This window comes from Oncorhynchus mykiss, chromosome 12 (assembly GCF_057628025.1).
Source record: "Oncorhynchus mykiss isolate SJ-2025 chromosome 12, ASM5762802v1, whole genome shotgun sequence".
Taxonomy (NCBI): Eukaryota; Metazoa; Chordata; class Actinopteri; order Salmoniformes; family Salmonidae; genus Oncorhynchus; species Oncorhynchus mykiss.
The window spans coordinates 6,494,392-6,515,000 of NC_143033.1; the positions used below are offsets into that span (position 1 = coordinate 6,494,392).

The 20,609-nt window shown below is 43.7% G+C and overlaps 1 protein-coding gene across 35 annotated transcripts in view; it reads right to left on the bottom strand.

Annotated features, from left to right (window-relative positions):
- The window catches only part of LOC110517257 (transcription factor 4), a 437,420-nt gene that overhangs the window by 113,677 nt on the left and 303,134 nt on the right, over nt 1–20,609 (bottom strand). For 9 of the 35 annotated variants that reach the window (XM_090191611.1, XM_090191610.1, XM_090191613.1 and 6 more), the window contains exon 1: nt 18,220–18,490. The exons of 25 other annotated variants lie outside the window; for them this stretch is intronic. In XM_090191611.1, coding sequence (XP_090047737.1) covers nt 18,220–18,288 — 69 coding nt within the window. In that variant the 5' untranslated portion in view covers nt 18,289–18,490. Of the gene's footprint in view, nt 1–18,219; nt 18,491–20,609 lie in introns of those variants that run through there. One more of the 35 variants, XM_090191605.1, reaches the window with a different exon arrangement.

Consider the following 20,609-nt stretch of genomic DNA (forward strand, 5'->3'; position numbering starts at 1 on the left):
CTACATCACTACTCCACCACTACTACACCACTACTACACCACTACTACACCACTACTCCACCACTACTCCACCACTACTACATCACTACTCCACCACTACTACATCACTACTATACCACTACTCCACCACTACTACACCACTACTCCACCACTACTACATCACTACTCCACCACTACTCCACCACTACTACACCACTACTACACCACTACTACATCACTACTCCACCACTACTCCACCACTACTACATCACTACTCCACCACTACTACACCACTACTACATCACTACTCCACCACTACTCCACCACTACTACACCACTACTACACCACTACTACACCACTACTCCACCACTACTACACCACTACTCCACCACTACTACATCACTACTCCACCACTACTACATCACTACTCCACCACTACTACACCACTACTACATCACTACTCCACCACTACTCCACCACTACTCCACCACTACTCCACCACTACTACACCACTACTCCACCACTACTACATCACTACTCCACCACTACTACATCACTACTCCACCACTACTACACCACTACTCCACCACTACTACACCACTACTACACCACTACTCCACCACTACTCCACCACTACTACATCACTACTCCACCACTACTCCACCACTACTACACCACTACTACACCACTACTCCACCACTACTCCACCACTACTACACCACTACTCCACCACTACTACATCACTACTCCACCACTACTCCACCACTACTACATCACTACTACACCACTACTACACCACTACTCCACCACTACTACACCACTACTCCACCACTACTCCACCACTACTCCACCACTACTACACCACTACTCCACCACTACTACACCACTACTACACCACTACTCAACCACTACTCCACCACTACTACATCACTACTCCACCACTACTACACCACTACTACACCACTACTACACCACTACTACACCACTACTCCACCACTACTCCACCACTACTCCACCACTACTACACCACTACTACACCACTACTCCACCACTACTACACCACTACTACACCACTACTCCACCACTACTACATCACTACTCCACCACTACTCCACCACTACTACATCACTACTACACCACTACTACACCACTACTCCACCACTACTACACCACTACTCCACCACTACTCCACCACTACTACATCACTACTACATCACTACTCCACCACTACTACACCACTACTACACCACTACTCCACCACTACTACACCACTACTCCACCACTACTACATCACTACTACATCACTACTCCACCACTACTACACCACTACTACACCACTACTCCACCACTACTACACCACTACAGCACTTTACTTGACTCATTGAGCTCTAGCGACAGTCACAAAGACAGACCTTACAGTCAGACACAGACAGACCTTACAGTCAGACACAGACGGACCTTACAGTCAGACACAGACATACCTTACAGTCAGACACAGACGGACCTTACAGTCAGACACAGACATACCTTACAGTCAGACACAGACATACCTTACAGTCAGACACAGACAGACCTTACAGTCACACAGACAGACCTTACAGCCACACAGACAGACCTTACAGTCACACAGACCTTACAGTCACACAAACATACCTTACAGCCAGACACAGACCTAACAGTCAGACACAGACCTTACAGTCAGACCTTACAGTCAGACACATACCTTACAGTCACACAGACATACCTTACAGCCAGACACAGACAGACCTTATAGTCAGACATAGACCTTACAGTCAGACACAGACCTTACCGTCAGACACAGACAGACCTTACAGTCAGACACAGACCTTACAGTCAGACACAGACAGACCTTACAGTCAGACACAGACCTTACCGTCAGACACAGACAGACCTTACAGTCAGACACAGACCTTACCGTCAGACACAGACAGACCTTACAGTCAGACACAGACCTTACAGTCAGACACAGACCTTACAGTCAGACACAGACCTTACAGTCAGACACAGACAGACCTTACAGCTAGACACAGACCTTACAGCTAGACACAGACCTTACAGTCAGACACAGACCTTACAGTCAGACACAGACCTTACAGGATTCAGAAACAAAGTGATAACTAAATAAGAAAGTCACTGAGCTGAAAGGAGAGACAAGGATGAAGAGAGGCTATGTGTTGTTTTCTAGTTAATATCCCATCTGTCACAAGGCATGGCTGGCTGGTGTTAGTGTCAGGAGGCAGTGGCAAAATGTCCATTAGTTGCTGATTACAAGATGAAAACCCAGGTTTGTGGTTCCCTTCCTCACTTCTCTGAATAGTGCACAGCTTTTGAATACTTTCACATAGAAAATAGGCTGCCATTTAGGACACAGTGAATTTCCACGTTTTCCACAAGGTGACAGATCTTTACTGGAGCCTCTAGGAGGTATTTTTTATTTATTATTTCTCCAATCCTTTCAAGGTAAAGGAGAATTTGGCAACTGACCACAGCCTTTTCTCTCCGTCTCCTAATTTAATTTAATTAAGTCCATATGTCAGCCTCTGCCAATGCTGGTTACTGCTCTCTGGCTAGGAGAAATGTATGTGTGTGTGTGCGTGTGTGTGTGTGTATGTGTGTGTGTGTGTGTGTGTGTGTGTGTGTGTATGTGTGTGTGTGTGTGTGTGTGTGTGTGTGTGTATGTGTATGTGTATGTGTGTGTGTGTGTGTGTGTATGTGTGTGTGTGTGTGTGTGTGTGTGTGTGTGTGTGTGTGTGTGTGTGTGTGTGATTGCGTGCTTGTCTCTGCATATGTGTGTGTCCGTAAATCCTGCTCTGTCAAGAGGCTTTAGATATACCAGCAAGCCTCTACTTCTCATCACTTACAAACAGCAGACGAAACACACAGATTCAGAGGATAAGAAATGAAATTCATCTTTACTATAGAATCTGTCCGGATTGTTTCTCTGGTACACGAATGGAAGTAAACCAAAAAAAATCTGCTGTTACAAGGTATCAGAGGAGTCATCTCTGCTACTGTAACATCATCTCTGGTACTGTAACATCATCTCTGCTACTGTAACAAGGTATCAGAGGAGTCATCTCTGCTACTGTAACATCATCTCTGGTACTGTAACATCATCTCTGGTACTGTAACAAGGTATCAGAGGAGTCATCTCTGCTACTGTAACATCATCTCTGGTACTGTAACATCATCTCTGCTACTGTAACAAGGTATCAGAGGAGTCATCTCTGCTACTGTAACATCATCTCTGGTACTGTAACATCATCTCTGGTACTGTAACAAGGTATCAGAGGAGTCATCTCTGCTACTGTAACATCATCTCTGCTACTGTAACAAGGTATCAGAGGAGTCATCTCTGCTACTGTAACATCATCTCTGGTACTGTAACATCATCTCTGGTACTGTAACAAGGTATCAGAGGAGTCATCTCTGCTACTGTAACATCATCTCTGGTACTGTAACATCATCTCTGCTACTGTAACAAGGTATCAGAGGAGTCATCTCTGCTACTGTAACATCATCTCTGGTACTGTAACAAGGTATCAGAGGAGTCATCTCTGGTACAGTAACATAATCTCTGGTACTGTAACAAGGTATCAGAGGAGTCATCTCTGGTACAGTAACATCATCTCTGGTACTGTAACAAGGTATCAGAGGAGTCATCTCTGGTTCAGCATGTGGGAGATGACCAGATGTTGAACAGTGTGCGATCGGATGAGTAACGCTTGTCCACATGTGCATCACACAAACAGTACAGCAGCAATGAGCTCATTGTCCACACGTGTTCTTCCTTTCCATGAAAACAGGAAGAGACCATGCCGTGAAAACAGGAAGTGATGTAGAAGAGACTATGTTTGAGTTTGTTTGGTGTTTCCCTAATGTCTGTGGAGCTAGCGATGCGGTAGGTAGGTAGTTCACATAGGGATTGGTGTCAGCTGGAGGGGGATGCTGACAGCTAGCACGTCCTGTCTTCAGCACACTGCACCACCGAGCACTACTGGGACATGCCGTAAGACCTGCTGACACAGCTACCAATCCACACAGTTTCACTACCACATCAAACCTAATCTCCCACCTCGAACTAACTACTGTTTCTCCCTTCCACAACACCCCCCCCCCCGCACTACCTTCTACATACTGACACCAACAACCCCCCCCCCACTACCTTCTACATACTGACACCAACAACCCCCCCCCACTACCTTCTACATACTGACACCAACAACCCCCCACTACCTTCTACATACTGACACCAACAACCGCCCCCCCCACTACCTTCTACACACTGACACCAACAACCCCCCACTACCTTCTACACACTGACACCAACAACCGCCCTCCCCACTACCTTCTACATACTGACACCAACAACCCCCCACTACCTTCTACATACTGACACCAACAACCGCCCCCCCCCACTACCTTCTACATACTGACACCAACAACCCCCACTACCTTCTACACAGTGACACCAACAACCCCCCCCCCCCTCCCCCACTACCTTCTACATACTGACACCAACAACCCCCTCCCACTACCTTCTACATACTGACACCAACAACCGCCCCCCCCCCCCCCCCCACTACCTTCTACATACTGACAGCAACAACCCCCCCCCACTACCTTCTACATACTGACACCAACAACCGCCCCACCCCCCCCCCCCCCAAACTACCTTCTACATACTGACACCAACAACCCCCCACTACCTTCTACACACTGACACCAACAACCCCCCCCCCCACTACCTTCTACATACTGACACCAACAACCCCCTCCCACTACCTTCTACATACTGACACCAACAACCCCCCCCCCCACTACCTTCTACACACTGACAGCAACAAACCCCCCCCACTACCTTCTACACACTGACACCAACAACCCCCCACTACCTTCTACATACTGACACCAACAACCCCCCCCCCCCACTACCTTCTACACACTGACACCAACAACCCCCCACTACCTTCTACATACTGACACCAACAACCCCCCCCCCCCACTACCTTCTACACACTGACACCAACAACCCCCCACTACCTTCTACATACTGACACCAACAACCCCCCCCCCCACTACCTTCTACACACTGACACCAACAACCCCCCACTACCTTCTACATACTGAGACCAACAACCCCCCCCCCACTACCTTCTACATACTGACCCCCCACTACCTTCTACACACTGACCCCGCCCCACTACCTTCTACACACTGACCCCCCACTACCTTCTACACACTGACCCCGCCCCACTACCTTCTACACACTGACCCCCCACTACCTTCTACACACTGACCCCGCCCCACTACCTTCTACACACTGACCCCCCACTACCTTCTACATACTGAGACCAACAACCCCCCCCACTACCTTCTACATACTGACCCCCCCACTACCTTCTACACACTGACCTCCCCCCACTACCTTCTACACACTGACCCCCCCACTACCTTCTACACACTGACCCCGCCCCACTACCTTCTACACACTGACACCCCACTACCTTCTACACACTGACCTCCCCCCACTACCTTCTACACACTGACCCCCCCACTACCTTCTACACACTGACCCCCCCACAACCTTCTACACACTGACCCCGCCCCACTACCTTCTACACACTGACCCCCCCACTACCTTCTACACACTGACCCCCCACTACCTTCTACACACTGACCCCCCCCCACTACCTTCTACACACTTACACCAACAACCCCCCACTACCTTCTACATACTGAGACCAACAACCCCCCCCCCACTACCTTCTACATACTGACCCCCCCCCCCCACTACCTTCTACACACTTACACCAACAACCCCCCACTACCTTCTACATACTGACCCCCCCACTACCTTCTACACACTGACCCCCCCCCCCACTACCTTCTACACACTGACCCCCCCCCCACTACCTTCTACACACTGACCCCCCCCACTACCTTCTACACACTGACCCCCCCCACTACCTTCTACACACTGACCCCCCCCCACTACCTTCTACACACTGACCCCCCCCACTACCTTCTACACACTGACCCCCCCCACTACCTTCTACACACTGACCCCCCCACTACCTTCTACACACTGACCCCCCCCACTACCTTCTACACACTGACCCCCCCCCACTATCTTCTACACACTGACCCCCCCCCCCCCACTACCTTCTAAACACTGACCCCCCCCACTACCTTCTACACACTGACCCCCCCCCCCCCCCACTAGGAATAGGGTACCCTTTGACACAACAGTGTGTTCAGTGTGTATAACAGGTGTGTGAGGGAGTCAGGGGTATAACAGGTGTGTGAGGGAGGCAGGGGTATAACAGGTGTGTGAGGGAGGCAGGGGTATAACAGGTGTGTGAGGGAGGCAGGGGTATAACAGGTGTGTGAGGGAGGCAGGGGTATAACAGGTGTGAGGGAGGCAGGGGTATAACAGGTGTGTGAGGGAGGCAGGGGTATAACAGGTGTGTGAGGGAGGTAGGGGTATAACAGGTGTGTGAGGGAGGCAGGGGTATAACAGGTGTGTGAGGGAGGCAGGGGTATAACAGGTGTGTGAGGGAGGCAGGGGTATAACAGGTGTGTGAGGGAGGCAGGGGTATAACAGGTGTGTGAGGGAGGCAGGGGTATAACAGGTGTGTGAGGGAGGCAGGGGTATAACAGGTGTGTGAGGGAGGTAGGGGTATAACAGGTGTGTGAGGGAGGCAGGGGTATAACAGGTGTGTGAGGGAGTCAGGGGTATAACAGGTGTGTGAGGGAGGCAGGGTATAACAGGTGTGTGAGGGAGGCAGGGGTATAACAGGTGTGTGAGGGAGGCAGGGGTATAACAGGTGTGTGAGGGAGGCAGGGGTATAACAGGTGTGTGAGGGAGGTAGGGGTATAACAGGTGTGTGAGGGAGGCAGGGGTATAACAGGTGTGTGAGGGAGGCAGGGGTATAACAGGTGTGTGAGGGAGGCAGGGGTATAACAGGTGTGTGAGGGAGGCAGGGGTATAACAGGTGTGTGAGGGAGGCAGGGGTATAACAGGTGTGTGAGGGAGGTAGGGGTATAACAGGTGTGTGAGGGAGGCAGGGGTATAACAGGTGTGTGAGGGAGTCAGGGGTATAACAGGTGTGTGAGGGAGGCAGGGGTATAACAGGTGTGTGAGGGAGGCAGGGGTATAACAGGTGTGTGAGGGAGGCAGGGGTATAACAGGTGTGTGAGGGAGGCAGGGGTATAACAGGTGTGTGAGGGAGGCAGGGGTATAACAGGTGTGTGAGGGAGGCAGGGGTATAACAGGTGTGTGAGGGAGTCAGGGGTATAACAGGTGTGTGAGGGAGGCAGGGGTATAACAGGTGTGTGAGGGAGGTAGGGGTATAACAGGTGTGTGAGGGAGGCAGGGGTATAACAGGTGTGTGACGGAGGCAGGGGTATAACAGGTGTGTGAGGGAGGCAGGGGTATAACAGGTGTGTGAGGGAGGCAGGGGTATAACAGGTGTGTGAGGGAGGTAGGGGTATAACAGGTGTGTGAGGGAGGCAGGCAGAAGATGGAAACCAAGCGTATCTCACCACTGCCTCAAAACACAACAGAAGCTATAAACACTGTCTCACCCTCTCTGGGGCTGAGACAGACTGACACACACACACACACACACACATGCGCGCACATGCACACATACACACGCACATGCACACACACGTGCAGGCACACACATATTGCACCCTGTAATTGATGAGCTCATTTGCTTTTGGTAATGGGAATAAATGTGAATCACACACATCGCATAACTCTAACTGTTCTGTTACATCATACTGTTACATCATACTGTTACATCATACTGTTACATCATACTGTTACATCATACTGTTACATCATACTGTTACATCGTAATGGCATGTTACATCATGCTGTTACATCATAATGTTACATCGTAATAGAATGTTACATCATACTGTTACATCATAATGTTACATCGTAATAGAATTTTACATCATACTGTTACATCATAATGTTACATCGTAATAGAATGTTACATCATGCTGTTACATCATAATGTTACATCGTAATAGAATGTTACATCATACTGTTACATCATAATGTTACATCATAATGTTACATTGTTATGTTACATCGTAATAGAATGTTACATCATACTGTTACATCATAATGTTACATCGTAATAGAATGTTACATCATACTGTTACATCATAATGTTACATCGTAATAGAATTTTACATCATACTGTTACATCATAATGTTACATCGTAATAGAATGTTACATCATGCTGTTACATCATAATGTTACATCGTAATAGAATGTTACATCATACTGCTACATCATACTGTTACATCATAATGTTACATCGTAATGGGATGTTACATCATTCTGTTACACCATAATGGGATGTTACATCGTAATGGGATGTTACATCATACTGTTACATCATAATGTTACATCGTAATGGAATGCTACATCATAATGTTACATCATAATGTTACATCATAATGTTACATCGTTCTGTTACATCGTAATGGAATGTTACATCGTTCCATTACATCATAATGTTACATCGTTCTGTTACATCGTAACGGAATATTACATCATAATGTTACATCGTTCTGTTACATCGTAACGGAATATTACATCATACTGTTACATCATACTGTTACATTGTTCTGTTACATCGTAATGGAATGTTACATCGTTCTGTTACATCATAATGTTACATCGTTCTGTTACATCGTAACGGAATATTACATCATACTGTTACATCATAATGTTACATTGTTCTGTTACATCGTAATGGAATGTTACATCATACTGTTACATCATAATGTTACATCGTTCTGTTACATCGTAACGGAATATTACATCATACTGTTACATCATAATGTTACATTGTTCTGTTACATTGTAATGGAATGTTACATCATACTGTTACATCATAATGTTACATCGTTCTGTTACATTGTAATGGAATGTTACATCGTAACCATCCTCTACCCCAATCCCCATAATCATCCTCTACCCCAATCCCCATAACCATCCTCTATTCTCTACCCTTTACCGCAATCCCCAGAACCATCCTCTACCCCAATCCCCATAACCATCCTCTACCCCAATCCCCATAACCATCCTCTACCCCAATCCCCATAACCATCCTCTACCCCAATCACCATAACCATCCTCTACCGCAATCCCCATAACCATCCTCTACCCCAATCCCCATAACCATCCTCTACCCCAATCCCCATAACCATCCTCTACCCCAATCCCCAGAACCATCCTCTACCCCAATCCCCATAACCATCCTCTACCGCAATCCCCATAACCATCCTCTACCCCAATCCCCAGAACCATCCTCTACCCCAATCCCCATAACCATCCTCTACCCCAATCCCCAGAACCATCCTCTACCCCAATCCCCATAACCATCCTCTACCGCAATCCCCATAACCATCCTCTACCCCAATCCCCATAACCATCCTCTACCCCAATCCCCAGAACCATCCTCTACCCCAATCCCCATAACCATCCTCTACCCCAATCCCCAGAACCATCCTCTACCCTCTACCCTTTACCCAGAACCATCCTCTACCCTCTACCCTTTACCCAGAACCACCCTCTACCCTCTACCCAGAACCACGCAGAACTAGCTATGTGGGGGAACTTAGGAAGGATGAAAAGGTCCAAAACGCTGAAGTAGTCATGTCTTTGATCACTGTTTTATTGTTACAATCTGCACCAAATAACGCCGTCCTGATTCCTGCGTCTGAAGTAGAGAGCCACATGTTCACCATTAGCATGGTCGGTTGGTGTGTGTTTTTGTGTGTGCGTGTGTGTGTGTGCGTGCGTGTGTGTGTGTGTGTGTGTGTGTGTGTGTGTGTGGGTGGGTGTGAGTGTGTGTGTGTGGTGTTGGCTGAGTCTGTGTGTGTGTGTGTATGTGTGCGCGCGTGCGTGCGTGCGTGTGCGTGCGTGCGTGTGTGTGTGTGCGTGCGTGCGTGAGTGTGTGCGTGTGAGAGTGTGTGTGTTGACACAGAGGCCTGCTAACATAAAGATATATTTACAGCAGACAGAGGATGGTTAGCTAGCTCACACTAAGAGTTCAAAACAGGATGACAGTAGTGTTTGACAAGTTAAGGGACAGAGAACTCATCTACATTGAGTCAAAACAGCAAAACAGTGAGGGCTGCAAATTTAGAATCAACGCAAACTTGCAAATATATAAGCTATCTCTCCAAGGCACAAAACAGTACACAAAATAGTATATACTGTTTACATTGTTGCTCAGAAAAACCATCTCAGTCCCATCAAACCACCTACAGAAGTCTCTGTCGTAGTAGTTCTGTAACAAGAGACACCTGTAACACAATAATAACAGAACTATGGTCAGAATAACAGAAGTCTCTGTCGTAGTAGTTCTGTAACACAGCATAACTATGTGGTTAAGTGACTGACCACTTTACTGTCACAGCACGACACAGCCACACACAGCACGACACAGCCCCACACAGCACGGCACAGCCCCACAAAGCCCCACACAGCACGGCACAGCCCCACACAGCCCCACACAGCACGACACAGCCCCACACAGCACGACACAGCCCCACACAGCACGACACAGCCCCACACAGCACGACACAGCCCCACACAGCACGACACAGCCCCACACAGCACGACACAGCCCCACACAGCACGACACAGCCCCACACAGCACGACACAGCCCCACACAGCACGACACAGCCCCACACAGCACGACACAGCCCCACACAGCACGGCACAGCCCCACACAGCACGACACAGCCCCACACAGCACGACACAGCCCCACACAGCACGACACAGCCCCACACAGCACGACACAGCCCCACACAGCACGACACAGCCCCACACAGCACGGCACAGCTGGGGCTGACCTATTTCAATGGGCTTTTCAGCCTCCCCTTTCACTTCCATAATGAGAGAGAGAGATGACAAAAAGAGAGAGAGAGAGAGAGAGAGACACTAGACTTCCCTCTTGCCTGGTCTTGGCTAGAGTGGATTAGTGAGGTGTCATTTTCATCGACAGTTAGGAGAGAGGCGTGAGGAACCAACACGGTTTCATCCACCGTTAGGAGAGAGGGGTGAGGGACCAACACGGTTTCATCCACCGTTAGGAGAGAGGGTTGAGGGACCAACACGGTTTCATCCACCGTTAGGAGAGAGGGGTGAGGAACCAACACGGTTTCATCCACCGTTAGGAGAGAGGGGTGAGGGACCAACACGGTTTCATCCACCGTTAGGAGAGAGGGGTGAGGGACCAACACGGTTTCATCCACCGTTAGGAGAGAGGGTTGAGGGATCCACACGGTTTCATCCACAGAATAGAAGGAAAGAGGGACCTATGTGAATTAACAAGAGAGACTGAATCCTCTCCTTTCATATTCTCCCTCCTCTCTCTCCTGGCACAGACTGGCAAGGCCTCAGTCACCGGGCGACCCTGATCTGGGAACATCACTGCCACCGTAAAGACACAGGCTGCGTCACAAAAGGGACCCTATTCTCTATATAGTGCACTACATCTGACCAGGGCCCATAGGGCTCTAATCAAAAGTAGTGCACTACATAGGGAATAGGGTGCAATTTGGGATGCATACTTCCCATCGGCTTTGTGTGGAAATCCCACTTATCCCAGGAATGCCTCTAAAGGGTAATTCTCTGCCCCAACCCCGGCCCGGCTGGCTCGTCCATATGGCCGGGTCTCTGTCCTTGTCGTACCTCGTTCTGGCCACTCTACCAAAAGATCAATGGATTCTAGCGGACGTTATAGTTACACAGAGCCGGAACACAAATCTAAACCGACTGTAGTACTCTGTCAATGAGGACGAGGGGAGAAAAACAGACACTAGATGAAGGCTGGACGATTATAGGAACACATCTACATATTCAACACATTGAAAAAGAACAGAAACATTAAAACTCTATATTAACAACAGATATTATTAGGGATTGTGTACATTATTAGATTGTCAGTTTATACAATTAGTCAAATAGTAACTGACCTTCGTAATATATTTTTTCCTGTTTCTATCTCCTATCACAATTGAGGATGAAATTCTGAAACGTTTCACACGATATTATAATAATGATAATAGTGTTGATACGAATTAGATACTAGTAAATATTCCTTTGTGTTTTGAAAGGAGGCTTGAAATTCTACAACAAACCCCCCCCCCCCCTCCCAAAAAAAACACTTGCTCTCAAAAAACAAAAACAAATTATTTATGTACAATTTACGGGTGCAAAATGAGTTGAAACTTGATGTTTAGTAGTTGTTTTCTACATTGCCAATGCTCTTATACATGTGCAAGACAACTTACCTTTGGTGGGCAAATATAGTTTTATCTATATCCATCTAAAACATCAGACACATTCTACCCCGTCAAGTCCTCACAGATAGGACAAATACACAGTAGACAAAACTCCAGCCTCCATGGCCTGCTAGAGTTTAAACTCCTTTCAGAACAATGTAGGATAATTTCACACATATACACACATATACACCATTTAAACTGTCTATCATCCTGTACTGTAAATCCAGCCATACGGGACGGACGAGCTGTGTGACGTAGAGCACACTGACAATTACCCACAGTTCAGTTCATCTTAACAAATGGGTCCTATGATTTTCGAGGGGTCGTCACAAATACAATGAGCTTTTAACACACACAGAAATACACAACGTTAGCAAATGAAGTCATTCATTGACGATTTTAACAATAAAAAATGGTATAAACTAATTACAATTATAATTATTAAGAATGTTTTCGTGTTCTATTTTTATTATTGTTAATATGTTGTAATTAATACCTTCTAATTATTATTGTAAAATGTATTAATTAACCTAAATCTCCAACAATAATGATGGTAAAAATAAATATCAGTTTTAGTGAAACAAATTATAAGAATTACTCAGTATAATAACATAATATATAATATAATATATATAATAGAATATAACTCAATTGATATAAAATAGACGAGCGAACAATAATATAGATGAAATAAAAATCTACTCCTTTCCAAATCAATGAACACATTGTTTTGTATTATCTAATAATTATAATTAATTAATTATCTAGTATTGACAGTTAAATATAGTGTGGAAGCATAATTAAAACAATTCCGTTTTCGTACTTTCGCAGGGTAATTTATATACTCTACATTAGTTGTAAAGATTTGGCACTAACCCTAACTAGATTCTACAACGTAGCTAGTTAAGGAGAAGAATATTCAAAGGTTTATCTTAGCATAACAATACATATTGGGCCACAGCAGCAGCTCTGCTTAAAATGGGGTTGTGGAGAGAGAGAGAGAGACAGAGAGAGACATAGAGAGACACAGAGAGAGAGAGAGAGAGAGACAGAGACAGAGAGACAGAGACAGAGACAGAGACAGAGACAGAGAGAGAGAGAGAGAGAGAGAGACAGAGAGAGAGAGAGAGAGAGAGAGACAGAGACAGAGAGAGAGACAGAGAGAGACAGAGACAGAGACAGAGAGAGAGAGACAGAGAGAGAGAGAGAGAGAGAGAGAGAGAGAGAGAGAGAGAGAGAGAGAGAGAGAGAGACAGAGAGAGAGAGAGAGAGAGAGAGACAGAGAGAGAGAGAGAGAGAGAGACAGAGACAGAGAGAGAGACAGAGAGAGACAGAGACAGAGACAGAGAGAGAGAGACAGAGAGAGAGAGAGAGAGAGAGAGAGAGAGAGGGAGAGAGAGAGAGAGAGAGAGAGAGAGAGAGAGAGGGAGAGAGAGAGAGAAAGAGAGAGAGAGACAGAGGGGCCTTTTGTTTTTCTTCTTCTCTTGTTGACTCATTAGGCAGACGGTCTGTAGGGTTGCTCCTCTCCTCTACTCTACTCTCCCCTCCTCTCCTCCAGCTCCCAGCAGCTCCTCCAAACCAGCTACCGCCACCGTTTTCGGCTTAGACTTAGACAACAACCCACCGCCACCCCTCTCTGACTTCTACAACGGCAACCTTCCTTGGTTGACTAGTCAAAAATAACAAATGTCAACGAGCCCCCCCCCCACACAAAAAAAATAAAATTGAAAAGGTTTTCTGCAGGATGTAACACACATGTTCTCCTGCGTGTGTGTTGTATTGTTTTACCCGACGTCAAACGAACAGCACAAACAACCCAATGCAGCAAGATGCTTGGCGCGGAATCAAGAACGGCACAAAGCTGCCATCCAGGGTCCGTTGGTACACAATGCCCGCCCGTATCATCAACAAAACAAATCTGATTGTATGGCTTCCGTACAAAGACGGCCCTGTTTTTATTTCGAATGGGGCACGGCGGTGCCAACTTGGTCGGAGGGGTACGCCACCCTCGTCCCGGGCACAGAGAAAAGGCCCAGGCGGGAACGTACAGACTCGTACGCTAGGCGGGGAAACGTCAGCCGCCAGTTGGACATTGTCCGTCTGTTGTATGTAGTGAGAAACTGTGAACAGGGACAACAATGGGCTACATGTGTAGTTCCGAACAGGCCCACATGACAAAGCATTTATATGCATTGAAAAACACCAAGGCCTCATATTCAATACATTGAACACATTTCTTATCCATTTTTGGTTGGGTGTAAATATATATTTCAGGAATTTGTTTAAATAATTAATGTCTATTAAAAAAAAATTATGCTCCAAAAAAAATACAAATTTAAAAAAAAAATAAAAAAATATATATATATGTTAAATACACAAATAAAACAAAAACTATGATGGCATCACCTAACATTTAAAAAATATGAAATATTAAAATGTCTCATCATTATAAAACAAATATAATATATACAAATATTTAATAATATATAATAACCCATAAAAAGGCAAACAAAACAAATAATGGAGAATGATCACAACGTGAATATGCAAGTGTCCTTTAAATCCACACTAAACTAAATTCCCCGACTTCACCAAGAGAAATAAAACGCCATTCCTTCTTCACACAAGCATGACGTTTGTGGTCAGTCGTCGAGAACACTGTGAGTGGAAACAGGACAGACGTGGTGATCTTCTGATTCAACTCGAGTGATAAGACAGTATTAGAGAGAGGGCCTTCTAGAGAGGCGCAGGCTAGTCTACCTGCTCTCTGGATGTGGCTTGCTGTTCTCTACTCCTGACTGATTAGTATCAGAACGCTGATGAAGCTGCATCGTGTCAAGAGAAGAGACAGATACACTGACCCCCTTAACACACCTTTCATTTCCTCTATATCTCTCTATTGCTGGGAGCGTCGTGAAACCCAAACAAACATGTCAACAACGATAATTCTTTTAACAAAAAACAAAAACAAAACTAGGCTTAATATAGGCTGACTTTTAGGACATTACACATCTCTCTTTCAGGAATAGCACTAGCAGATTTTCACAAAATTACATTCGATCAAATTAGTGGTTCCCGATGCTTCCTTAAATAGTATTTTCATTATACCTCATTTAAGATTATTAAACATAACTGAATGATCTACATTACATTAGTATATTAGTATTACAATAGTATATTAGTATTACAATAGTATATTAGTATATTAGTATTACGATAGTATATTAGTATATTAGTATTACGATAGTATATTAGTATATTAGTATTACAATAGTATATTAGTATATTAGTATTACAATGGTATATTAGTATATTAGTATTACGATAGTATATCAGTATATTAGTATTACGATAGTATATCAGTATATTAGTATTACGATAGTATATCAGTATATTAGTATTACAATAGTGTATTTGTATTATATTAGTATATTAGTATTACAATGTTAACAGCTGCAAACAGAAAGAGGTTTAATATACTAGACTGACCAGCGTTAACAACATGTAGATATAGAGAGGTTTAATATACTAGACTGACCAGTGTTAACAATATGTAGATATAGAGGTTTTAATATACTAGACTGACCAGCGTTAACAATATGTAGATATAGAGAGGTTTAATATACTAGACTGACCAGCGTTAACAATATGTAGATATAGAGGTTTAATATACTAGACTGACCAGCGTTAACAACATGTAGATATAGAGAGGTTTAATATACTAGACTGACCAGCGTTAACAACACGTAGATATAGAGGTTTAATATACTAGACTGACCAGCGTTAACAATATGTAGATATAGAGGATTAATATACTAGACTGACCAGCGTTAACAACATGTAGATATAGAGAGGTTTAATATACTAGACTGACCAGCGTTAACAACACGTAGATATAGAGGTTTAATATACTAGACTGACCAGCGTTAACAACATGTAGATATAGAGAGGTTTAATATACTAGACTGACCAGCGTTAACAATATGTAGATATAGAGGTTTAATATACTAGACTGACCAGCGTTAACAATATGTAGATATAGAGGTTTAATATACTAGACTGACCAGCGTTAACAATATGTAGATATAGCGGTTCAATATACTAGACTGACCAGCGTTATCAACATGTAGATCTAGAGAGGTTTAATATACTAGACTGACCAGCGTGGGATATCAACATGTAGATATAGAGGTTTAATATACTAGACTGACCAGCGTTAACAATATGTAGATATAGAGAGGTTTAATATACTAGACTGACCAGCGTTAACAATATGTTGATATAGAGGTTTAATATACTAGACTGACCAGCCTGGGTTAACAATATGTAGATATAGAGAGGTTTAATATACTAGACTGACCAGCGTTAACAACATGTAGATATAGAGGTTTAATATACTAGACTGACCAGTGTTAACAACATGTAGATATAGAGGTTTAATATACTAGACTGACCAGTGTTAACAACATGTAGATATAGAGGTTTAATATACTAGACTGACCAGCGTTAACAACATGTAGATATAGAGAGGTTTAAAATACTAGACTGACCAGTGTTAACAATATGTAGATATAGAGGTTTAATATACTAGACTGACCAGCGTGGGATAACAACATGTAGATATAGATGTTTAATATACTAGACTGACCAGTGTTAACAACATGTAGATATAGAGGTTTAATATACTAGACTGACCAGCGTTAACAATATGTAGATATAGAGATGTTTAATATACTAGACTGACCAGCGTTAACAATATGTAGATATAGAGAGGTTTAATATACTAGACTGACCAGCGTTAACAACACGTAGATATAGAGGTTTAATATACTAGACTGACCAGCGTTAACAACATGTAGATATAGAGAGGTTTGATATACTAGACTGACCAGTGTTAACAATATGTAGATATAGAGGTTTAATATACTAGACTGACCAGCGTTATCAACACGTAGATATAGAGGTTTAATATACTAGACTGACCAGCGTTAACAACACGTAGATATAGAGAGGTTTAATATACTAGACTGACCAGCGTTATCAACACGTAGATATAGAGGTTTAATATACTAGACTGACCAGCGTTAACAACACGTAGATATAGAGGTTTAATATACTAGACTGACCAGCGTTAACAACACGTAGATATAGAGGTTTAATATACTAGACTGACCAGCGTTAACAACACGTAGATATAGAGAGGTTTAATATACTAGACTGACCAGTGTTAACAACATGTAGATATAGAGGTTTTAATATACTAGACTGACCAGCGTTAACAACACGTAGATATAGAGGTTTAATATACTAGACTGACCAGCGTTAACAACACGTAGATATAGAGGTTTAATATACTAGACTGACCAGCGTTATCAACACGTAGATATAGAGGTTTAATATACTAGACTGACCAGCGTTAACAACACGTAGATATAGAGGTTTAATATACTAGACTGACCAGCGTTAACAACACGTAGATATAGAGGTTTAATATACTAGACTGACCAGCGTTAACAACACGTAGATATAGAGAGGTTTAATATACTAGACTGACCAGCGTTAACAACACGTAGATATAGAGAGGTTTAATATACTAGACTGACCAGCGCGGGATAACAACACGCTGGTTTAAAACATCTGAGTCCCTCTCTCTCCAGCACCATGTGGAAAACATACTAGTCTAGGTATCGTCCCTACGTTTCTTTCTAAGCAGATAAAACAAACAGACCAGCGTTATCAATAACAACAATAAATTACGTGACGAGTTTTTTGTTGTTGTCGTCTTATCCCTTAAAGAGAGTCTGATAAAAAAAAAAAAATGTCCCCTAGAAGTAGAATAGAATAGAATATAGACAGTCTACAGTTGAACACAGAGGGAGACTTACCGCTTTTCCATTGTAGTAATACATTAAGGAACCTCCAGTCACTCCTGGGATGGTGCACGCACAATACATGGTTGTATTAGTCGTTCTGCCCCACTCTTCACTAACAATCTTTAACAACTTTCACTTCTTACTCGCTTGTCTCTCCTTTTTTCTTTTTTTTTTCTCTCTCTCTCTCTCTCTCTCTCACAACAATTCCTTCAGTGTCATTTTCCCATATGGCCAGGCCAAGCATGGTGGGTATACAAAGCAGGGAGAAACCATTTCTGACGTTGGGATATGGGAGGGGAGGAGAGAGGAGAGAGGGAGGAGAGAGGGGAGGGGGGATTGACTCGACTCTTCCTCTTCATGTGGCCCTCCCCCCTCCCTTCCTCTTTCCTCTCTCACACGCTCTCTCTCTCTTTTCGTGCACTCACACACATACACACACATACACTATATCCTCTCTCTCTCTCTCTCTCTCTCTCTCTCTCTCTCTCTCTCTGTCTCTCTCTCTATATATATATATATATATATATATATATATTTAAAATATATATATCACTCTGTATCACTCTGTACACTGTATATAGAGGGAGATATATATATATATATATATATATATATATATATACATATATAGAGAGAGAGAGATAGAGAGAGAGATATATCTATATATAGAGAGATAGAGTGATATATATATATATATATATATATATATATAGAGAGAGAGAGAGAGATAGATATATATATATATATATGCAAATAAAGCCCTAAATTTAAATGTAATGTAATTGATATATACAGTATATATATATTTAAACACACACCTGCTGACACCTATCTTTCCATAGTAAATCTGGATCCCTGCATCGCGCTACGGAAGGTCGGCTTCTTTGAAGCAAACCAAATATGTGACCCGATTCAGGAAACTAGGCGTATGTCGCAAGTAACGACTTCACAGGAGGGCTGTTTGAATGTAAAAGATGTTATTTGTTTATTTAAATGTGTTTTTTTGGGGGGTGGGGGGGGGGGGGGCAGAAATGCCTTCTCGAACATGTGAACTTTCATGTAAATACGAATAAAATTGTTAAATTACGAGCCTAGTTGGTTTAGCCACAGAAAAAGTTGGCAACCTTCCCGCTAGCCATGATTGGCTGAGATAATTTGTATTTATTTTTATTTGACCTTTATTTAACTAGGCAAGGTATTTAAGAACAAATTCTTATTTTCAATGACGGCCTAGGAACAGTGGGTTAACTGCCTGTTCAGGGGGCAGAACGACAGATCTGTACCCTGTCAGCTCGGGTGTTTGAACTTGCAACCTTCCGGTTACTAGTCCAACGCTCTAACCACTAATGAGAGGGCTGGACATGCCGAGAGATGAGTTCGGATTGGTCTGCCATGTAGTATGTGTCTGTCTATTGGAGCTGGTCAGTATGTCTTGGTAATCGTGTTGAACGCGGCTTTAAAAAAATAAATGTCTCACATAGTAAAACCTAATGTCAAGTTAAAGTGTACTGTTAGCTAGCTAACGTTAACTGGATGGCTCGCTAGCTAACGTTAACTGGATGGCTCGCTAGCTAACATTAACGTTACGTGTATGCTCTCCACTTTCCGGAGGACCCGAGTTTTGAAATCGGTGGAATTTGAGTATGATAGCTAAGGAGATGGAAAAAAAACACCTGCTTCCAGATTACATCTTCAAACTAAAGGCAACCATGCATGGCATCAGACAGGAGATGCATCCAACCATGATGAATACTGGTAAGATTTTTTTAGATATTACACGTTTATAATTTTGACAGAAAGTGTACTGTTAGCTAGCTAACGTTAGCTGGCTGGGTTGCTCGCTAACATTATGTGTATGATCTTATTCTTCGTATCTCAGACACATTTGCTTGACTAGTTACAGCCATAAAACCTGATTGGTTAGCTACCTACAGATTCATGCAGGGTAGTAACGTCATGACTTGTGATTATGGTCCATTGTTTAGCTAGCCAGCTAGCTAGCTACATGTCTTAACAAAAGACTCCAGTCTAATATCGACAAAGTATTTTCATTTCAAGTTAAAGTGTACTGTTAGCTAGCTAGCTAACGTTATCTGGCTGGCCCGCTAACTAACGTTACGTCATGCGTTGCGATTCATTGTTTACCTAGCTAGCTATCGAGCTACATTTCTTAACAAAAATACTCTCGACGTAGTGTGCCAGAGTGCAGAATAACTGATACATTTTTGTACGTTCAACACCCATTGAATATTACCGGTGTCAGTAAATGTCGGAAAACAAGTCGTAATTAAATGGTTTCCAGCAGCACAGTTACAGTCACCAACGCTCTGGATAACATGACAAGAGCCTAACCAGCTCTGCTAGGGGGACTAAAATGGTCAGAGCGGGGTGTTCTCTCATTA